Here is a 19917-nt window from a genome sequence, read left to right on the forward strand (position 1 = left end):
GCACCATGGTGATCTGCTGACATACACTTGAGAGAATGTAACAGCTTGTTAAAATTTGTTACACACGCATGCAATGGTTCACATTAAAGGAATTCATGAAGTTGCCAAAAGAAGGAGGGTGGTGAGGTTAAGGGAAAGACAGCTGTCTCTTAGAGCGACTGTGCGAAAGAGTGAGATAGTCAAATGATCATATCCTCTGCATGAGCTCTGGCGTCAAAGGGAAACCGTACACTGTTAGACAGCATTTTGCTTAGAAAGCTTTCAACAGCTGCAGCGAGAAAATATTACGTAATGACGGGTATGTAAGTGATCTTGAATCAAGACTCCTGCAGTTGAAATGGAAGAGTTACCAGTTCATTTGACGTTATACGATTCCATGCTGGGGTCATGTCACTGTCATGCAGCAAAAGGGCCGTAATGTAATCCAAACCCTTATGTACGTCATAGTGCTCATACTGCCTGCTCACCCTTTGCTGACCCATTCACTCTTTAGCAGCTGCTGTTGGGCTGATCTCTAATAAACCAGCTGTCCATGAGGATGAATATCCTCTCCTAAATGCTCAAGGTATAACAGTGCAATGTGTACTAAAAACACCAATGCTGGACCAGTGAACTAGTTAGTATAACTTAAAGATCCAGAGTTTTAGGCTAGAAGAGGAGGGATTGAGCATTTGTTATCTGCATATACTAATTTATAAATTAGAAATATGCTTTTTTTTTTAGTGAAACAATTTAATTTGAAGTAAACTACTATTTTTAAAAAAATCAGGTCAAATCACCCATCTGCAGAAAAAAACCAACCTACTTATATGGCAGCTTCATTTGCTGTGTGTCTGTAGTGCTCATATTAAAGCACTTACTGACTACAGCAGAAGTGTACTGTATATGCAGTTTTATTTCTTTCGCTGTGTAGGTTTCATGTGTAGGTGTGGCCTACATATCCATTCCCCAGCATGTCTTAAGGAAGTCTTCCTCCACTTCCTCAGAGAAAAGCTCCAAAACCAGGAGGCTTGATCTAACGTTAGCATGGCAGGATCCTCAGAGAGACACGTAGCAGAAGTAGGCCTCATCTAAAAGTGGAAGCTAACTATCAGTTAAGTTCGCTGAGGAAGCTGTACATCCATTAGAGAGACCCAGTTAAGTGCGTCATGCAGGTAGCTCTGGAGCACATCTTCGTCATTGCAGACGTACAACCCAAATTACAGTAGATTTTTTTTCTCTCTCTCTTTTTATAGTGCTATGAGAGCGAAAGGGAGAGAAAGTGAGTGTGAGGGGTGAATGAAAGAAGAGTGTTCAATAACATCAGGGGGGGAACGATTGGAGCAATAGTTTCTACTTAAGTTGAACGTAAGATTCTTAGTATTAAGAATGAGGAATTGTTGGGAGGAGAAGTGTTATGGTGTACTGCTATCAGGGTATACAGTGCACAGGAAATATGGCATTTGTTGCAGCTGAATGCGAGCATTTTCACCCCCATGGTTTCTGAGAGAAGTAAGGAAATTGGCAATGGATTTACAGGAAGTGGTAAAAACGCAGAAAAAGACAGTAATCCAAAACCTGAAAGCAAAACAAACGTTCAAAAGTAATCTGAGAAGAACCAAAAGAAAGTATGACCGTCTCAGTATCTAGGCTACACAACTGCGCAGTTTTCAGCTTTTGAACACAAGGAAAAAAATCAATTAGAAAATTATTTCTTTTTCTTTTTTTATTATTTTTTATTTTTACCTATATGGCAGTAAACTCCAGAAGGAGTGGAGGAATCGTGCTGCTGTTGTTGTTGTTGTTGTTGTTTTTAGAACCGACGTGGAGATACTTGCAGTTGCATGTGTGCATTTACTAAATACAAGTGTGCTACAACTGTGTCGGCTTTCCACTATTTTAGATCTAAAAAAGAAATAAATAAATAAAGGAAGGAACTGCCGTGTACTTCAGTCATGTTAGTAAATGTAGTAAAAATTAAGTGTGGTACACACAATTCCCAGATAAATACATTTTCGGACAAAAGTTCTTCATCAGCTGTGTGAAGAAAGTGCTTCTGAGATTGCATTACAAATTTATCATCATCATTATTATTATAAATTTGTGCTGCAACATATTAAATAAGCAATAGTATTTAATTTTTAAAGTGAACTAGTTTTTTAACGAACTTTTTAACGAGTAAACAATAGTAAACAGCTTTTCTGTAGAGTTTTGATGGACTTTTAAAGGCTAAGAGTTGGTCCTCTTGGTTGTCTAAATAAATAATTGAATTAATACACTGGCGCTTGAATTAATTAATACCGTCCTCGTTGTACATCTGCTCCAGTTTTATTTCTAATCTTATAGGTATATACGTTTTAGGTTGCCTGAGGTAAAGGAAAGGCGAGGGCAGTAGAAAAGTAGAGGAGGGAGTGGTACAGAGATATTTGCAGATGTGGAGCTGATTTCAGAATACATTTGCCATTTGGGCCTGAACTCCCCTCTGGACATATAGGCTGGTATGAATGAGAGTCTCTCTCGCTCTCTCACACACACACACACACACACACACACACACACACACACACACACACATTTGCACGCACGCACGCACGCACACACATGCACACATTCATAAACACACATATGAACCATAATGACATCATTAGAAGGGCTAAAGTAAGACCCTCTCAAGAGAGTCTGTATTAAGAGAGGGGCAACAAGCTTAACTTTTCCACTTTCTCATTCTGAGCATTTACTTCACTCGCCATCATTTGTGAACAGAAGAGAAACTGTTGAATTTAACATCTTTAATAAGAGTAAATGAATATAAGTAACAGAAGCACACTCGTTTTGAGATATTTTTTTTCGAGGTTTGTGAATGATATCCTGTCCAGTCTATTCACTAAGAGCAAGTACAAATGGCAGCTTATAGTGTAATGGCTACATTAAAAGACAGAACTGTAAATGTATTTGCTTTATAGAGTCAAAATGGGTGTTTATGTTTCTCTAACATAACCTATGGGAGATTATCTAAAAATAGGATAGGCTTAATGCAGATTTGTGGCATAAAAGTGCTATACAAACATCCAGCCATTACCTGAAATGCTGTATGTGGTGAAGTCAGGAACTGGACCAAGTTACTTGAATACATCGTATTTTTCTGTTCCGAGAAGTGAGGGAAAACAGCGGGGATGTGCCTGTTTATTGAGCAACAATTTGCATCTGATTGACGCCCAACTAATAATTCCACTAGGTAGCAAACTGACTTTTTTTTTCAGATGTGAAATATTTGCACAAATAAAATATATATAGATATAAATATATATATATATATATATATAAATATATATATATATATATATATATATATATATATATATATATAAATATAATATAAAAAATAAATATTATATATTTATTATATATTTATTATATTATTATATTTGCAGATATATATATATATATATATATATATATATATATATATATAAAATTTTTATTTATTTATTTTACAATAATTAATTAGGTAAAAGTAAGCAAATTGATATCTGCAAAAAATGTTACATATACCATTGAACTAGAAATGCAACGCTGTGGGAAGACCTGAAACAACAGGCCTCGCTGGTGTAGTTTTTAAAACTTTCTTTAAAGAGCGTAAGTGGTAAGTTTTGGAGTTGTGTGATGGTTTAAAGATTAAGTATATCGCTGAAAAGTTCAGTATTTTGACTGCTCTCTTAGGAGGAGCTTAACATCTGCTGAGCCTAGTGTGAAGTTTTTATAGGCTGGTTTATTTCATTTCATGTTCATGGTCTTGGAAAGTAGTCTCGTGCTTCAAAGAAGCCTTTTCCCTCCACGTCGCTAACAATTTGGTCAAATATGAAAATGTGTCTTCGGTGAAACTTCACTTGAAGTCTAAAAGAACTAAGTCTGTCACTCTTATGTGAATATGTGGGGTTTGTTGACCTTAGGGAAAAGTTTCTTAACAGAGAATGTGGCTAGGGTTTTTTTTTTTGTTTTGTTTTTTTAAACACACCAATATGTTCTTTCAACAAATGGATGTCAAGTGAGGAACATTGGTCCATACTAGGCTTTAATGTTTTTTTTTTTAATACCTTTTGAGTTCTCGGATCTGAAGGTGTTGATTACTTTTCTACAACGATGGCCCTGATAGTACTGTTTGTAACTCAAATCACATAATTATATTAATTAATTGATCTCGTTCAAATATATTATTATTTCTATAATAACAGTTCATTTACAGGAACATGTATGACAGACGCTCCACATAGTCTAAGTTTAATAACGAAAACCATGCTGTTGTTTAACAAAGAAAAAAATATAATCATTGAAAACATGTATAATCACTGTAAGTAAGTTTATTTAACATATTATGGAAGGAGTCTTGGTTGTCCGCATGCTCTAAAGAGGTCAGTTCTGCCACGGAACAATCTTCAGGACTTTGTGCCTTCTGGTTTCTCTATAACATGATAAGCTGCTCTGTTTTTTGTCTTATTAACTTCAAGAGACAGAGAGGGGAAAAAAAGAGAGCCTTACGCAACACCATGGATCATTTTCCTATAACAGCACGTCCAATCGAGTTTCATATCCTTATATGCACCTACATTGTTATAGTCAACATTTTTTTTAATAATGAAAAGAATTTCCCTGTATGCTTGTTTGAAATCTTAGTTATTTAGACAGCAGTGTGTTCTGTTGACCTTCATGATCTGAGCACATGCTTTTTTTATGAAAAGAAAGAGGCATTGTTCGAACGAAGCCTTGGTTACGTGCACTCCGTGCCTCTCCTCCTAAGGTCATAGTTTGTCCAGCAGACTGTAGACTGGAGCTACTGCTATAAAAATGCCTTGACAGCATGTTCGCTTACTTCCTGAGCGTACTGATTCTACTGTACGTAAGACACGATGATGATTTAACAGCTCAGTTACTGTGTGCGCTACAAAGAATTTCTACGGATGTTTAATGAAAGGGTAAACGTGTAAAAAATAAATAAATAAATAAAAGTCATGCTGGTGCTGCAGGTAGCATTTCCGCCTCACAATCCAGTGTTGTCAGTTTGATACTGAGCTTAGATTACTGCCCGTGTGAAGTTTCACAAGTTCTCACCACATGTCCACGTGGGTTTTCTCTGGGATCTCTGGTTTCCTCCCACCTATCAATAAAATGGTGGTAAGTGGATTGGCTATGCTAATTACCCCTGTGTGAATCAGTGTGTATGTGTGCCTTGTACAAAGAGTTTCAGGAATAGGATCCAGGTCCACCATGATCCTGACCAGAATAAATTGATTACTGATGAAGGAATGAATGAATGAATAACATGCGCAACTATTCACACTTGTAAGAAATATAGCTAATTATGTTTAAATGTATTTTGTAATACTTATTTATAGTTAGTTTTAATTGTACTGTTTTTGCCTTATCAAGTAAACCTGCTGCATCATGGTGACAACTAATGACAATTTGATACGTCAAGTATGCAAATAGACACAAAATTATGGAGCTCTAAAATCCAATTTCTGAATTCAAAATTTTTGACAACGTAGTTTTTTTTTGTTTTTTTTTTAAACCAATAATTACATTTAACGAATATTTAAAGACATATAGGGTGGGGTGCACCAATAAGGATTAAGCTTAAATCTAGATTAAATCAAAGTTTTTTCTAATAATTCTGTTGCACCAAACTTTAAACCTTGTTTAAAATAAGCAGGCTTACATTTAAACCATCACTTTAATCCTGGATTTAATTTCACAATAAACCTGGATTAACTATAATCTTGTTGCTCCATCACTTTAAACTCAGATTTTTAATTTTTTTATTTGAATTTTTTCATTTTCCCAGCCTGTATCGGTTATGCGAATGAGCGGTTAATAATGGCAGTTGAATTTTTTTTTTTTTCATTCAAAGTTTAAAGTTCACGATCCCTTTGTAGTCATTCAAGTGGAAGTGAAAGAGTTACGTTGTTGCGGTTTAGTTACACTGGAGAATTCATATATTTTCACGTTTATGAAATCCACATGCACTGCCGCAATGTTGTCAATGGCGGATCCATCATGATGGAGAAAATGAATCGTAGATGGAGGTTTTAATCGCAGGTTAGAATTCGAATCCCCGATTTGTTAATCTGAGTTTAAAATTAAGTGACGCAACACGACTTGATTTAAAATAAATCCCAGATCAACAAATCCTAGATTAACTCTAAACTGTGCTTAATTTAATCCTTACTGGTGCAACCCACCCATAGTAATATAGTTATCAGAACTTACTAAGTTAAATCAGGAGTGAATAGATTAATTAGTATTAGATCAGGAATGACCAAATTAAAATTACATTAGATTTGGATTAAATTCTACTAGATATCACTTTGTGGCTGATATTTTTGTGTAACCAGAACGTAGTGCAGTGACACTTTTACTCGCCTGGTGGGCTAACTACATCACAAAAATTTCCAGTTGTTTTAAATGTAATATTGTGATCTTATTGCAAACCTAATAAGTTTTTAGGTCATGATAGTGCTAAGAGAATTTAATACCGGTTTATGCCTAGTAACGAGTGAATGATGTACAGATTTTTCCCTTTACAGGATTCATTAAACCCTGCCTGCTACATTTGAACTATAGTAAAAGGTGCATTGCTGTAATCCAAAGTGAATCCAAAGAAGAAGAAGGAAAAAGACAGATATGGGATTTTTAGCATTATAAGCCACTCTTTTGCAGTATAGCTCTCTGCAGATTGGTAGCACATGTAGACTTTCTGACAGCATAAAATTTTCCATTTACAGAGTTACTTATGACTCTCCTGATCCTTATCCTGGCACTCTTTCAAATAAGCCCGCATCGTGTAACAACTTCACGTTCGCTAGCTCACGTCACACTCCGTTGTGCAAAACAAGGCTAGCTGTGGAACGTGACCGAGTTTGCGGAAAGCCCCTACATGCCTCTCTAACACTACACACACCCGTTGGTGATCAGCGGTGATGATTGTGGGAGCGGCCCTTTAGCCCAAAACAACATTCCTCCAGTGACTTTGGCATAATGCGATGGCACAGATTAGAGTCCTACACGTCTGGTCTTCTCCTGTGCCTACGTGCTGTTTGACCAGCGATGCTCTGCAGAAGGCTGGCACGAGCCATCACACATGCTCACACACCCTCATCAGCGGCCTTCCTTCCCCCTTGCAGCCCTAAAGGAGTTGGCTCAGACGATGAATTTACGAAACAATTAGGACTTCCTTTGTTGATGTCATGGGTTGATTTGTGTAGAGTAGGAATGAGTGATATGACCCTTAATGAGGTCACATATCATGAGGTCACATATAAAAGTGCTATATTATGTATACATACACTATGACCAAAAGTATGTGGACACCTGCTCATCACAGAGTTTGAAGACATGGTTTGCCAAGGTTGATGTGGACGAACTCGAGTGGCCTGCGCAGAACCCTGGCCTCAACCCCATTGAGCCCTTTTTGGAATGAACTGGAATGCCGACTGCCCATCAGGCCTCCTCACTTAACATCAGTGCCTAACGTCACTAACGCTCTTATGGCTAAATGAGCACAGATCCCTTCAGTCACACTCCAAAATCTAATGGAAAGCTTTCCCAGAAGAGTGGAGGTTATTATTAATAGCAAAGGGGGACTACATCTGGAACAGGATGTTCAAAACAATGTGATGGTCATTTGTCAACAAACTTTTGACCATATAGTGTATGTGCTTAAAGGGATAGCTCAGCCAAAAATGAAAATTCTGTCATCAATTACTGACCCTCATGTCGTTCCAAACCAATAAAACTTTTGTTCCTCTTTGGCGCACAAATGAAGACATTTTAATGAAACCTGGGAGATTTGTGTCCGTCCATTTACAGTCCAAATAACCAAAACGTTCATGCTCCAAAAAGTTCGTAAAGGCATCGTAAAAGTCATCCATGTGAGTCCAGTGGTATAATCCCAATTTGCGTAAAAAAAATAAAAAAAAAACAACCCTCAAATTAAGGGGACATCATCTTCAGTAAACACTTTATCCTGGTGATCCAGAGCCAATCCTGGGAACATTGCACACAAAGTAGGAGTTACTTAATTATTACTTAATTTAATAACTCTCTAGATTAATTTAATTCATTTTTATTACTTACTTAATTATTTCATTTAACCACTCAGAAATTAGTGCACTTCCTGCCTATTTGCAATAAAGGTCATCAGGCTCTCAGTGTAGCTTTTGCCAATTTTATTGTAACTAATTATTAGATGACATTTATTTATGAGGCTGAAGTTCAACTTTTGTATCAAGCCACTGGGATATAGATTTCTCAAACAATTCTGAAAACCTTACAAGCATTTTACAAAATCACACTGAACTATTCTCATCTATCACAGAGAACTATTCTCATTCACGATTTCTGTTTGATGAATGATCCTTTGTGTTGATTCATGAACGATCTCTGGTCCTTTGTAGACTGTGGCCATGGGTTGACTTGGTCACGAGGCAATGTTCAGAGCAACACTTAATCCCTGCAGCACATTTTACTCACAGTTTAATCAGCACGCTTTTAACTTCTGTGACACTCTCATGTAATAATAATCAGTCCTTTAACTCACAATTACTGCTGGACAGATGCACACCCCCACACCCCCAAACTCTGTGTGTGTGTCTGTGCGTGTGTGTCTGTCTGTGTGTGTGTGTGTGTGTGTGTGTGTGTGTGTGTGTGTGTGTGTGGCAGGGCTTGTGCAGCTGCTGCTAGATGTTTTTAGGCAGATGAATGAGTTCTGCACCCAGAATCTGTGTGCCATCTATCGGAGACAGCAGGAACGTCTGCCCAATAAGTAGGTCAAACAGCGTGGGAGGGGTGAGGTAGAAGACTGGAGAGATAAAAGATCACTATCTCACACTCCACTTATCACTGACACAATGGTGTCAAATTATTGTTACAAATTTACTGTAGCAAACATTTGATCACATTTAATCAGTAATTGACCTATATGTTGTAGATATTTTAAGTATGTTCTTCACTCTGTTAGTGAATGTAAACATGTTTTAAACATGCAGGAGGAAAATTTGGTTAACTGCAGTTTGCAACTTTTGCAGTTGTTTCCTATTCAGGAGTTTGCGAGTCTTCCATTTGCAATTACAGTCAAATGAAATTGTACATAATTTAGCATTTCAATTATTTTCTTTTGGTAAGATATGAAAAGACAAAGGCAAATACAGACCAGTGACAAATTAAAGAAATTTATTTTTTCTGGTATGGTATGAGTCCCTTTAGATGGATGCATCATTGCATATCAATTCAAAGTTCTTCTGACTGATCACCTTTATCTTATAATGAAACATTTCTATCCTAACGGGAGTGGTCTCTTACAAAATTATTCTTCCCCCATCCATAGGCCATAAGGGCTTACTGAATGGTTCATGGAGGGTGAAATTGATGTAAATCAATTTGTTATATGTTATGGCCTTTGTAGTCACCGGATCTCAACCCAGTTGAACACCTATGCAAAATTTTGGAGTGACATCTTTGTCAATGTTCTCTACCACCATCATCAAATATTAAATATTTTTTAGCTCAGGTTGCATGCAGTTTGTGGGACATTTTCTGATTTAACTGTGTGGAACCAGCGGAAAGCCTCTCTCATGCAGTTTAAAGGCTCAATCCCATGACTGGGCAAGTTTGTGCATGTAGCAATAGGTTGCTTTTGGGGTATTATTCAAGATGAGAAGATACCTGTCCTCTAATGCATGGTTTAACAGGTCTGTTATGATTGCAGTCAAATGCACACTGATGCATTATCCTTTTAGGGTAAGTAAGTAAACTAATTTTGAGTTTTGACTCGCAGTGCATGTTAAGTTATGCTTGGTTGAAATACACATATATACTCTCTATTGTTAGGGAATAATGCCTTTATTTTGTTTTGGTGCTGTGTTGCTTCCTGATCCCTTCAGTTCTTAATGAGGTTAAAATGAGCTCAGAGCGGGGAACACTGCTGGAAGAGAGATCAGATGTAATGACAAATATTGAACAGCAGGTGGCAGACATCCATCCATCCATCCATCTTCTACCGCTTACTCCTTCTTCAGGGTCGTTGGGAACCTGGAGCCTATCCCAGGAAGCATCGGGCACAAGCCGGGGTACACCCTGGACAGGGTGCCAGTCCGTCACAGGGCACAATCACACAATCACATACACACTCACTCACCCATTCATACACTACGGACACTTTAGACACGCCAATCAGCCTACCATGCATGTCTTTGGACTGGGGGAGGAAACCGGAGTACCCGGAGGAAACCCGTGGCAGACATCATGAACGTCTAAACACTTAGTTACGTCTGATAAACTAATCGCATTAAGATTAACTTGCGCAATTTCCAACTGTGAAATATGTGCATAACATTAGGCCGATATAAACCTGTTAACTGTTTTTATGGAATATTTTTGTTTGTGTGCCTATCAGACAGACGGAATGTCCCCTTTTCTCCTTTGTTGCAGGTTTTATATCCCTCCTTGTGCGACTCCAGGGCAACATCCCTTTATTCATCCAGTAACCTGTGCAGACAGGACTGCTGTAGAAACCTGGGCAGCTTGTTACTGACTGGTTCTGTATAATTGCAGGTAGCTAATTATTTTGCAAGTACAAGCAAGTTTGTTGTTTTGTCTCTTTTAATGTCATTTAGCAGTTAACCCTGCTAACTATGACAAAATGATTAAAATATTCTCATTTTAATATAACCTTATTTGAATATTTTGCTTTGGAGCATACACTTTTATATTTATCTGAAAGCCAAAGAACAGTTAATTTGTTTGATTTTGTTTTGTTGACCATAAATAATCACAGATGCTTATTAGTTATTAGCAGTAGAAACAAAAAATGGTCTAAAGAGACACCCAGACACAACTCCTGCAATCTTAACTTGCCTTGCCTTGCCTTGTGGCATCGTCATACTCCAAGTGTAACCCTGGCCTAAGATCTCAAGATCCTTAAACTTCTCTGCTTGGAGTAAGTTCTCCTTCTTTACCTGTATGCCATCCTTTTCCAGGACAGAACCTGACCTCAGATTTGAAGGTGCTGTTTTATTTATTAGATACCTTTACATTCCAATGTAGCCAATGAGATCAACAGAGATGCCAGTTTGATTCCCTCCTGTCATCGGCTACACCTTGATATCTTGTTCAAGATAATTATGAAGAGGAGAAGTGAGAAGGCATGACCATGCCTACACTGAATAAGTGTGATTTAATGCTGTGTATTTGGACACATTTTGTATTCCAAATGTATCTGGACTGAAAGGCATGTGGTACTAGTCCCTGTAGAGGCATTTGTTCCAGAACCGTTTGGACTTTGGGAACACGCTTATATGCATTATCAAAGTTTAGACAACTGTAGACTGAATTGGCAAATATATGACTATCAGATTATTGGTCCTTTCCAGTAGCATTGTTCTAGATATTCCAGTGAAGGTTAAGGAGTGTTTTACCATGATAACTGACACACTGCACTCTTTCATGTTGTTTGTCAGTCCCTATGGTACCATCCCAGAGGCCCATATTAGGTCTGCTTAAGAGACTTGTTCCCTCAGGTTTAGAGGTACGTCAAAGTAGTCTTTCCAACACCTGAGTTCAGTTTAGCCTTGCTCACTGCCACTTTGAGTCTGTCCTGAATGTCATTGAGACTATCTATATGTCAATATACATGTCATCTCCAAACAACCCGAGCTTCTGCTTTTGCAACTAAGCAGTCACAGCGTATTTGTTGGGCCCATATGTATTTACAGTCAGATTTTTCCTCACTGCAACCCTTAAATTGGTAAGCCCATTTGGTTGAGGTAAGTCCCAGATATCTTCATCACTGTCTTTATACAACCCCAATTCCAAAACAGTTGGGACGATGTGTAAAATGTAAATAAAAACAGAATGCAATGATTTGCAAATCACATAAACCCATATGTTATTCACAATAGAACATAGTGCATCCTGGTGCCATGTCTTCCCCAGGTAAGTGATGCACATGCACCCAGTGGTCCACATGACGTAAAAGAAAACGTGATTCATCAGACCAGGCCACCTTCTTCCATCATCTGACTGTTCACTTGCTTCTTAATATATCCCACCCCTTGACCGGTGTCACTGTAATGAGACAATCAGTGTTCTTCACTTTTAATGTTATGGCTGATCGGTGTACGTCAATCCAATTTCACATTCGTCCTGATCTCATCCTCACAGTTGGGTGTCAGATCTTGCCAAATTTAAGCATGTTAACTAGTGTCATTGTTCCAATAGAAAGACTGTCATGCCTTGTGTTATAGGCTGCAACTTGCATAAAAAAACAGATTATTAAGTTACCTGAGCGGTTCAGAATGAATTAAAGCGACTTAAAACATGTATTGCAAATGTGGGTTGTAATGTTTAACGTAAAATCCCAACCTGAAGATATGACATTGATTGCTTCTCATTACGCATGATTAATCTAACCTTTTAAACATGTGATTTGTAAGTGAAGCTCTTCTAGCCATAAATGTTGCATTGCGCATGTGATTCTGCTCCAGAGTGTGATGTGTTCACATTGGGGTCGGAAGATAATGGCCCATTTTCTGCAAATGAGGTCAAATCTGATCCTAAACCAAACACAAATTCCACTGACGTTTTTTTTCTTCTTCATCAGTTTCACTCAGTAAATCGGACTTGGAGGTTTTAGGCTTGCGGCCTTTATGATGGGTTTAGATTTTTTGAAAACAGAAGATGGCAGCATAGCACCAGAAAGATGCCGTCTCTGCTGTTTGTCTTCTCTTTTACTGCCATGCTTGTATGTGAGCATGTGTGTTGGTTGTGTATGCTCTGCTGCATCATTCCCTTGTGTACACCCATACACATCCACTAGTGACCTTATGTTTGGCATTGTGCTTTATTTAGCAGTCTCTCTTTATCCACATTGGAGGGAATTTAAATGCTTACATACAAACTCTATCAGTGACCTTACTGCACATATAAATGATTACACAAACTGCTCTTGGTAATGCAAACACACACACACACTTACACACACACACACACACCCACACACACTGGGATGAGTCTGGCCAAAGAGGGGATGCGGGGGAGTAAAACACAGACGGCATCTGCTATTACATATAAGATGGTGGATAAATTGAGTCTGCTGATGGGACTGCTTACTTAATTAAACATGCTGTTAGCCTGGCCTACACATGATTGAACATGGAGAAAGGAAACATTACGACGGATGAGACAGAGGATGATCTAGACAGACAAAGAAGGATAGAGGGATTGTGGGAGGAAACGGGAGGGAGAGAGATGGTCACATGGACTAGAACTGGAGTATAGTATTCTGTAAAGATCCAGGTACTTACTAAAGTCCGGAATAAGGAACGAACATGACTGAATGGTGACAAGTTATAATTGATTGCTTAACCATTAATGGTTAGTTCATTAATTATATGTACAGTAAGACAGTTGGACGTGGTGATGTGTTGTTTCAGAGTGACTTCGTAGTGCCATTTTTGACTAGTGCCATGGACTCTGAACAGGTGAGACACCTCTGTTTTGCATTCTTCTATGACTTGAAATACTATAAGTACCCTGTATTACTGTTAAATACTCTGCAGCTAGTCTCTGGTCGGATGACCTGCCTTCAGTTAAATCGTTTACATAAAATGCATGAGATTAGTTAAGACACAGCAGAGAATCTGCTACAGAAGCCGAGCTGGTTCATGTTTAGAAAACTAGTCGCAGAACTACAGTCAGCCTTTTCTTTTCATATGTTGATCTGCTCTGCTACTGTATTTTTATTTTAAAGTATTCGGTTTGGTCTAGGTCCACAGTCATCCTGACCACAGTCCACTAGTTGACGACCTTAGGTCTACAGCACGACTGTGGTGAAAAGGAGGCCCTGGAGTGAATCAGCGTCTTGCTTAAGAGCATAAACCAGTTCATATATGACTATGAATACGAATCCCTGTCTATTGGTTTTATTTTGGCAGGCGTGTAAAGCTGATATAATATGATGATCCTCTATTCCAGGGTAATTCTTGACGATGCCTTTATGATGGATTGAGGACGATCGGATCGTACACCCGAGACCCAACGCCTTTTCATGTTTAGTGCACATCCTCCATATAAGCTCCACCTCCTCATGTTAAATCAATCGCCTTCCTTTCTCATTGTGTCTCCTCCCTCTTGTGTTCTCCTCTCCTCCCCTTGTAATGTGTCTGCCAATCTCTGTTGTCTGCACTGACTCCTCCCACAGTGGCATGAGCGTTTTTTCGATGTGACGTCAGATTGTTATCCAGACACAGAGAGAGTGAGAAGGCTGGAAAGAGAGAGGAAGAGATACGAGATATTGACTGCCAGTGGATCCTTGTACAAAGAAAATGAGACACTTAGTCTAGGGGTTTAAGATGCTGTATGAGGTTCAGGACAGAGTGTGAGAAACAGGTCTGTCGGAACGAACAAGCACATGGAACGTGGACAGGCATCTTTCAGTTCACTTCATTAATCCCATTCTGTTCTGTTCTGGCGGTAGCTGGCACCATAATGAGGTGTGTGTGTGTGTGTGTGTGTGTTTAGGTGCATGTGTGTATTCCCAGTGAGGGTGTTGAGAGAAGCTGTGAGCTGTGTGCTGTGTGACGTATGACAGCTCCTCAGGGATTGGCTGTGACATCAGCAAACCTCCTTCCCTCTCTCTTTCTCTCTCTCACTCTCTCTCTCCCCCCTCCCTCTCTTCCTCTCGCTCCCTCTCTCTAGCACCCTCCCTCTTTAGCTCCCTTCCCTTCTCTGCCTGGTCTGCTTTTTTCCTCCTCCCTTTGAGCATCCTATGAAAGCCGCAGTGACTAGCAGCAGCAGCATCCATGGCCTAAACACGCACGGCCGAGCATTAGGCAGGCGACAGCCGCTGGGAATCTCTCGAGCACGGCCGTGGTGTGCTGCCTCTCTTGCTCTCCATCTGCTAACCAGGGGCTTCTCCCCCTCCTCCTGTCGTTGCAGGCTCCTTGGAGATAGAGGAATGCAAATCTGCAATCATGATGGAAGGTAAGGGTTGTGTCTGCTTATACTTCATGTATTAATTTCTCTTTCTCTCTCTCTCTCTCTCTCATATTGCTTTTTGTCTTTCACTGTATGTTCAGCTTTGAGAGTGTGGGGTGGCTTTAAATGCCATAAGCTCTCTGGCTATTTTGAGTGGCTTGCCATTCTGGTGTCTTGCATATCATTCTCGGTAAAGAGCAGAAGCTCCTGGCTATCTTAAGCACACACACACACACACACACACACACACACACACACACAGACACAGACGCACACATACAGTACACACATTTTAGCAGGGATAATTGCTGTTTTTCCCCCTCGTTTCTCCTCTCACCCCCTTCCTTTGGCTTGGCGTGGTAAAGGATTATTTGGATTTCACAGTTGCAGCTTATGTGCCCAGCTGGCTGGGTCAGAATTCTCTTTGTATAAGGAGTTTATTTCACAAATACACACCCACGCACATACTTATGTACGCTTACTCACTCTCTCACTCTCTCTCTCTCTCTCTCTCTCTCACTCACTCGCATACATACATTCATCATACAACAGAACAGAGTCCTACTGTAATAGCATGTTTGTGCAGGTCCCTTTTTTTCCCCCCAGACAGAAAGTATGTTCTGTTTGTATATTTGTGTTTGTCAATGTGTGTGTTGGTGTCAGTGTGTGTGCCATCAGCTATATTTTTGGGAGTGAAATGGAGGCTGGCTTGTCCACATGCGATGACGGAGGTTTTATGTAATTCCCCCGATGAGAACCTGGATTAAAAGAGTGCACCCTATCAAATCAGTATCGGTTGTGGATGCGATTTGGTCGTGTTTCAGGTTATATAGTGAGTCATGTGTTTCTTCTACCATTTGGCGTATGTTTAATATGTTATATGTGCACTCACTAAGACAAATTCCTTGTACGTGTACCAACTGATTCTGTTAGCATGTTAGGCATCAAAGCGCATTTTCACATATTTCATTCACCTGTCAAATGTTCCCCAGCATAGACAGGTATTTTATTGGTGAAGAATATATTTGTGCATTCTCCAAGTATTGCGTTATCTCAAAAATGTGAGCTTGATTGGCTTCCCCATTAATCTCATGAATATTTCCAAATGTAATGTACCAGTGTGATTAGAGTATAATTTAATGCAAGCCTTTACCTTAGTGGTTTTGTGTGTGTGCGCAAATATAGGCCACCATCCTCCCAACACTACCTATATTATTCATTCATGTTCTATCTCTCATGACATAAGTAATGTTTGTGTATCATGTGTGTGCATGTGGCTGTGCAAGTCCATGGAGGTGTTTAGGTGTTAGATAACAGCACAGGAACAGAAAGTGACAGTGAGGGGGACTGCATCCAGATAGCTGCGTGACATGAAGATGAATGTTGCTTAGTGTGGCTAGTACAGGCTTAGCAGTGTTTCCTGGATTACCTGCTGGTGTAAAATAGGAAGCTAATCCACTTCTCCTAGTGCTTTCTAAATTCTGAACCCTGTGTGTCTGTGTGACAGCTGGAGCTGGTGTATGGCTGCAGAATAAGGTGACTTGAGTGATCTCAGGTTTCTAACAGGCCTGCGGTTTCTTTCTTGGCAGAGATATTGCAGCTAGGTCAGGTCCTACTGAGCAAAGACGGAATGGGGAAGCTCGCAGGGGTTTTTACATAATTCTTGCAGGGTGTGTCAGTCGAGAGTCATTTTTGAAATTAGAAAATAAAATCCTTGAAAGCTTTGGAGAGTCTCTTTCTGTTATTTTACAGTATGTAAGCCTGATTTACCAATGTAGCTTGTAAATTGGTATCTGATTTAAATCCAACATGGAGGATATCGTGTGTTTAAGCAGTAAATCCAGCTATTGGTATATTTGTGACGTAATTTAAGTTTTAAAAAAACAACAACAATGGTTATTGCCATTATTGTCGAGACAGGCTCCAGATCCACCCTGTCCAGCATGAAGTGATTACTGAAGATAAATGAATAAACTAAATACAGTTAGTAGTTAAAAAATGAAACCATGGATCTAATTTAAAGGGAAATGCCACCTAATTTATTATCATGCGCTTGTTGGGGTGTCTCAAAGTTATCCAGCGTTCATGCTACAGAAATTGTGTCCATTTCTGAATTACTATGCAAGTGTTTACAATGTTCGTGATATGATTTCTGGTGGTTCACCTGACATTAAAGCTGCAGGATGAAAGATTTTTACATTTCTCCCTCCCTGGTAGAGAGTTACATGGAAGAATGTTTTCTAATGTGCATTGTGCTACATCCTTCTCCACCATCCTGATTATTATCATGGCTGCAAGTAGCACACATTCAATGAGAACTCAGGGCTGTGTCCTAAACCGTATTCGATGCACTGTATAGGTTGGCTAAATAGTATCGACATCATAGGTGCACGAGAATATTATATAGTAGAGTAGAATGTTGTTGCTGTTATTGCCTTCCCTTCAGGTTCACAGAAGTGTTATGAGAATAACACCTTCATATTTTTAATCGACCGACTAACTCGCCAGATATAGCAGTGTTTGAAATGCATAAAATACGAAGAAAAGAAAAAAAAACGTGAAACACTCTTGGTCATTAGCCATTAGTCATCAAGCATGCTAAAGCGGAGCAGCAAAGGAGAAGACAGTGATCTGTAGACAAAATACACACACTAAAGTAAGTAAAGTAAGTTTTACACAATATGTTGAGTTTTAAATGACTAATGTACAGAAACAAGAAGGCCAAAATCACCTGTAAGCCACTAGCTGGCCTATGTTAGTGAGCTGGGTAAAACAGTTTATAGGATAAATACAGAAGTATCCATCGAATTGCTCTTGTCCAGTTTAAAATGCGCACATACCCAACTCAGTCTGTTAGCCACTAGGCAAATCACGAAACAGCTTAACAACTGGTTAATGATATAAAAGCCGTAATGAGAATAAATCGGATCGGCTGGCTGTAATTCACTAGCTTCCCTCCAAATTACAGAGCAAATAAATGTCTTACACGTTCAGTAAAGGAAAAAAAAAGAGACTCCATCAGTCCTGTATTCCATTTCTTCTTGGATTGAACTCTTTCACTCTCTCACACCTGTTTGCTTTGTTTGCATTCTCTCTCTCTCTCTCTCTCTCTCTCTCTCTCTCTCTCTCACACTCTCCCCTGATTTAGCTGTGGCTTCTTCCAGTCACCTTGTAGACAGACTTCTTTCACTGAGTGTATGATGATATTTGATGTATCTGAGCTGGAATCTGGGTATAAATTTCTGACCCAACACTGTTCTGACTATTACAATATTGCCACAGCAACAATTTAAACAAACAAACAAAAATTCTATTCACTATAGCTTTAAGTACAGTTTGTTCCACAGTTGGGAACTGGGAATGGTAATTTCCCCTCTCAGCACGGTTTTATGGAAGCGATCTCGTATCCGACTGAAATCATGCCCATAACAGTAACATTATAGATATTGACACTCATGATCCTAGGTGTTAATACTGCTGATCCTTTTCAACATAAATGTACAGTGTTATTAAATCAACATCCATCTATTCAGTTTCACTGCTAGGCTTTAAATCTAATTAGCTATTTCTTTCATGCATAAAAATAGAGACTGCTGACAAACTAGTCCATGGCCTCGTAGTCTTGCTGACATAGTCAATATTGCAGTTTTATATTTTTACAGTATCATATAATATCTGAAGCAGTAACACAGGAGAGATTTTTTTCTTGGCTAAAATTGTGTGCGCAGTGTATTTTCAGATTTTTGGACCTTCTCTGCCTCTTGCCTGTTATTCCTGTGTCATCACAGTATATTTATAGAAAAGTATTGCTGTTTCTGTAGACACTTTAACATTGCACAAAAAAGGTCCGGTGCATTATGTAAGGCCCAAATATAAGGGGTTTCTGAATTGAAACATTTGTCTCAAGCTTGAACAGTGCTGCAGGGTTTTGAACAGTGCTGCACTTGGTTGATTGACTCTTCTTGAATGCTCTTTTTTAACATCAGAAGCACATTTTAAACATATAATCTAATCTGTAAAAATGTTTCCTTCTACTCTGCTGTGAATTTAGCAACATTGACCTATCTATCTGTGGACTCCCTCTGTGTGCGTTTGTATTTGCGTTTGCTTGTTGTCCCTGAGTTTGCATGTTCTCCCCGTACTTCAGGGGTTTCCTCCAGGTACAAACCACCTCTGGTGTTTATTGCTAAAAAGCTCTATTTTGGTTTCATCTGGCCATAGAACCCGATCCCATTTGAAGTTCCAGTAGTGTCTGGCAAACTGAAGATGCTCGAGTTTGTTTTTGGATGAGAGTAGAGGCTTTTTTTCTCCTGAAATCCTTCCAAACAACTTGTGGTGATGTAGATGACTTCAGATTGTAGTTTTGGGGACTTTCTGACCCCAAGACGCAACTAACTTCTGCAATTCTCCAGCTGTGATCCGTGGAGATTTTATGGGCACTCGAACCATCCTCTTCACAGTGTGTTGAGACAATATAGACACACGTCCAATTCCAGGTTGATTCATAACATTTCCAGTTGACTGGAACTTCTTAATTATTGCCCTGATGGTGGAAATGGGCATTTTCAATGCTTGATGCTATTTTCTTATAGACACTTCCCATTTTGTGAAGCTCAACAACCTTTTGCTGCACATCACAGCTATAATCTTTGGCCTTACCCATTGTTATGAATGACCAAGGGAATTTGGCTTGTGTGTTACCTCATATTTATACCCCTGTGAAACAGGAAGTCATGGTTTCCTGTTCCTGGTCACCCAGGTGTACTAAAAAATGTAAAATATCAATGGGAATATACTTCAAATATATTTTTCTCATATGAATTTATAGGGGTGCCAAAAATTGTTGCACACTTATGTTTAACAAAGATATAATTTTTTTGGATTAACATGTGCTGTGTTTGTAATTGTTTG

General features: G+C 39.1%; 1 protein-coding gene across 4 annotated transcripts in view; it reads left to right on the top strand.

Annotated features, from left to right (window-relative positions):
- The first annotated feature begins 12911 nt into the window (after window positions 1-12911).
- The window catches only part of sgip1a (SH3GL interacting endocytic adaptor 1a), a 68783-nt gene continuing 61777 nt past the window's right edge, over window positions 12912-19917 (top strand). For 3 of the 4 annotated variants that reach the window (XM_053635847.1, XM_053635848.1, XM_053635849.1), the window contains exon 1: window positions 14529-15012. In XM_053635847.1, coding sequence (XP_053491822.1) covers window positions 15003-15012 — 10 coding nt within the window. In that variant the 5' untranslated portion in view covers window positions 14529-15002. The other variant, XM_053635846.1, reaches the window with a different exon arrangement.

Source organism: Ictalurus furcatus, chromosome 11, assembly GCF_023375685.1.
Source record: "Ictalurus furcatus strain D&B chromosome 11, Billie_1.0, whole genome shotgun sequence".
Lineage (NCBI taxonomy): Eukaryota > Metazoa > Chordata > Actinopteri > Siluriformes > Ictaluridae > Ictalurus > Ictalurus furcatus.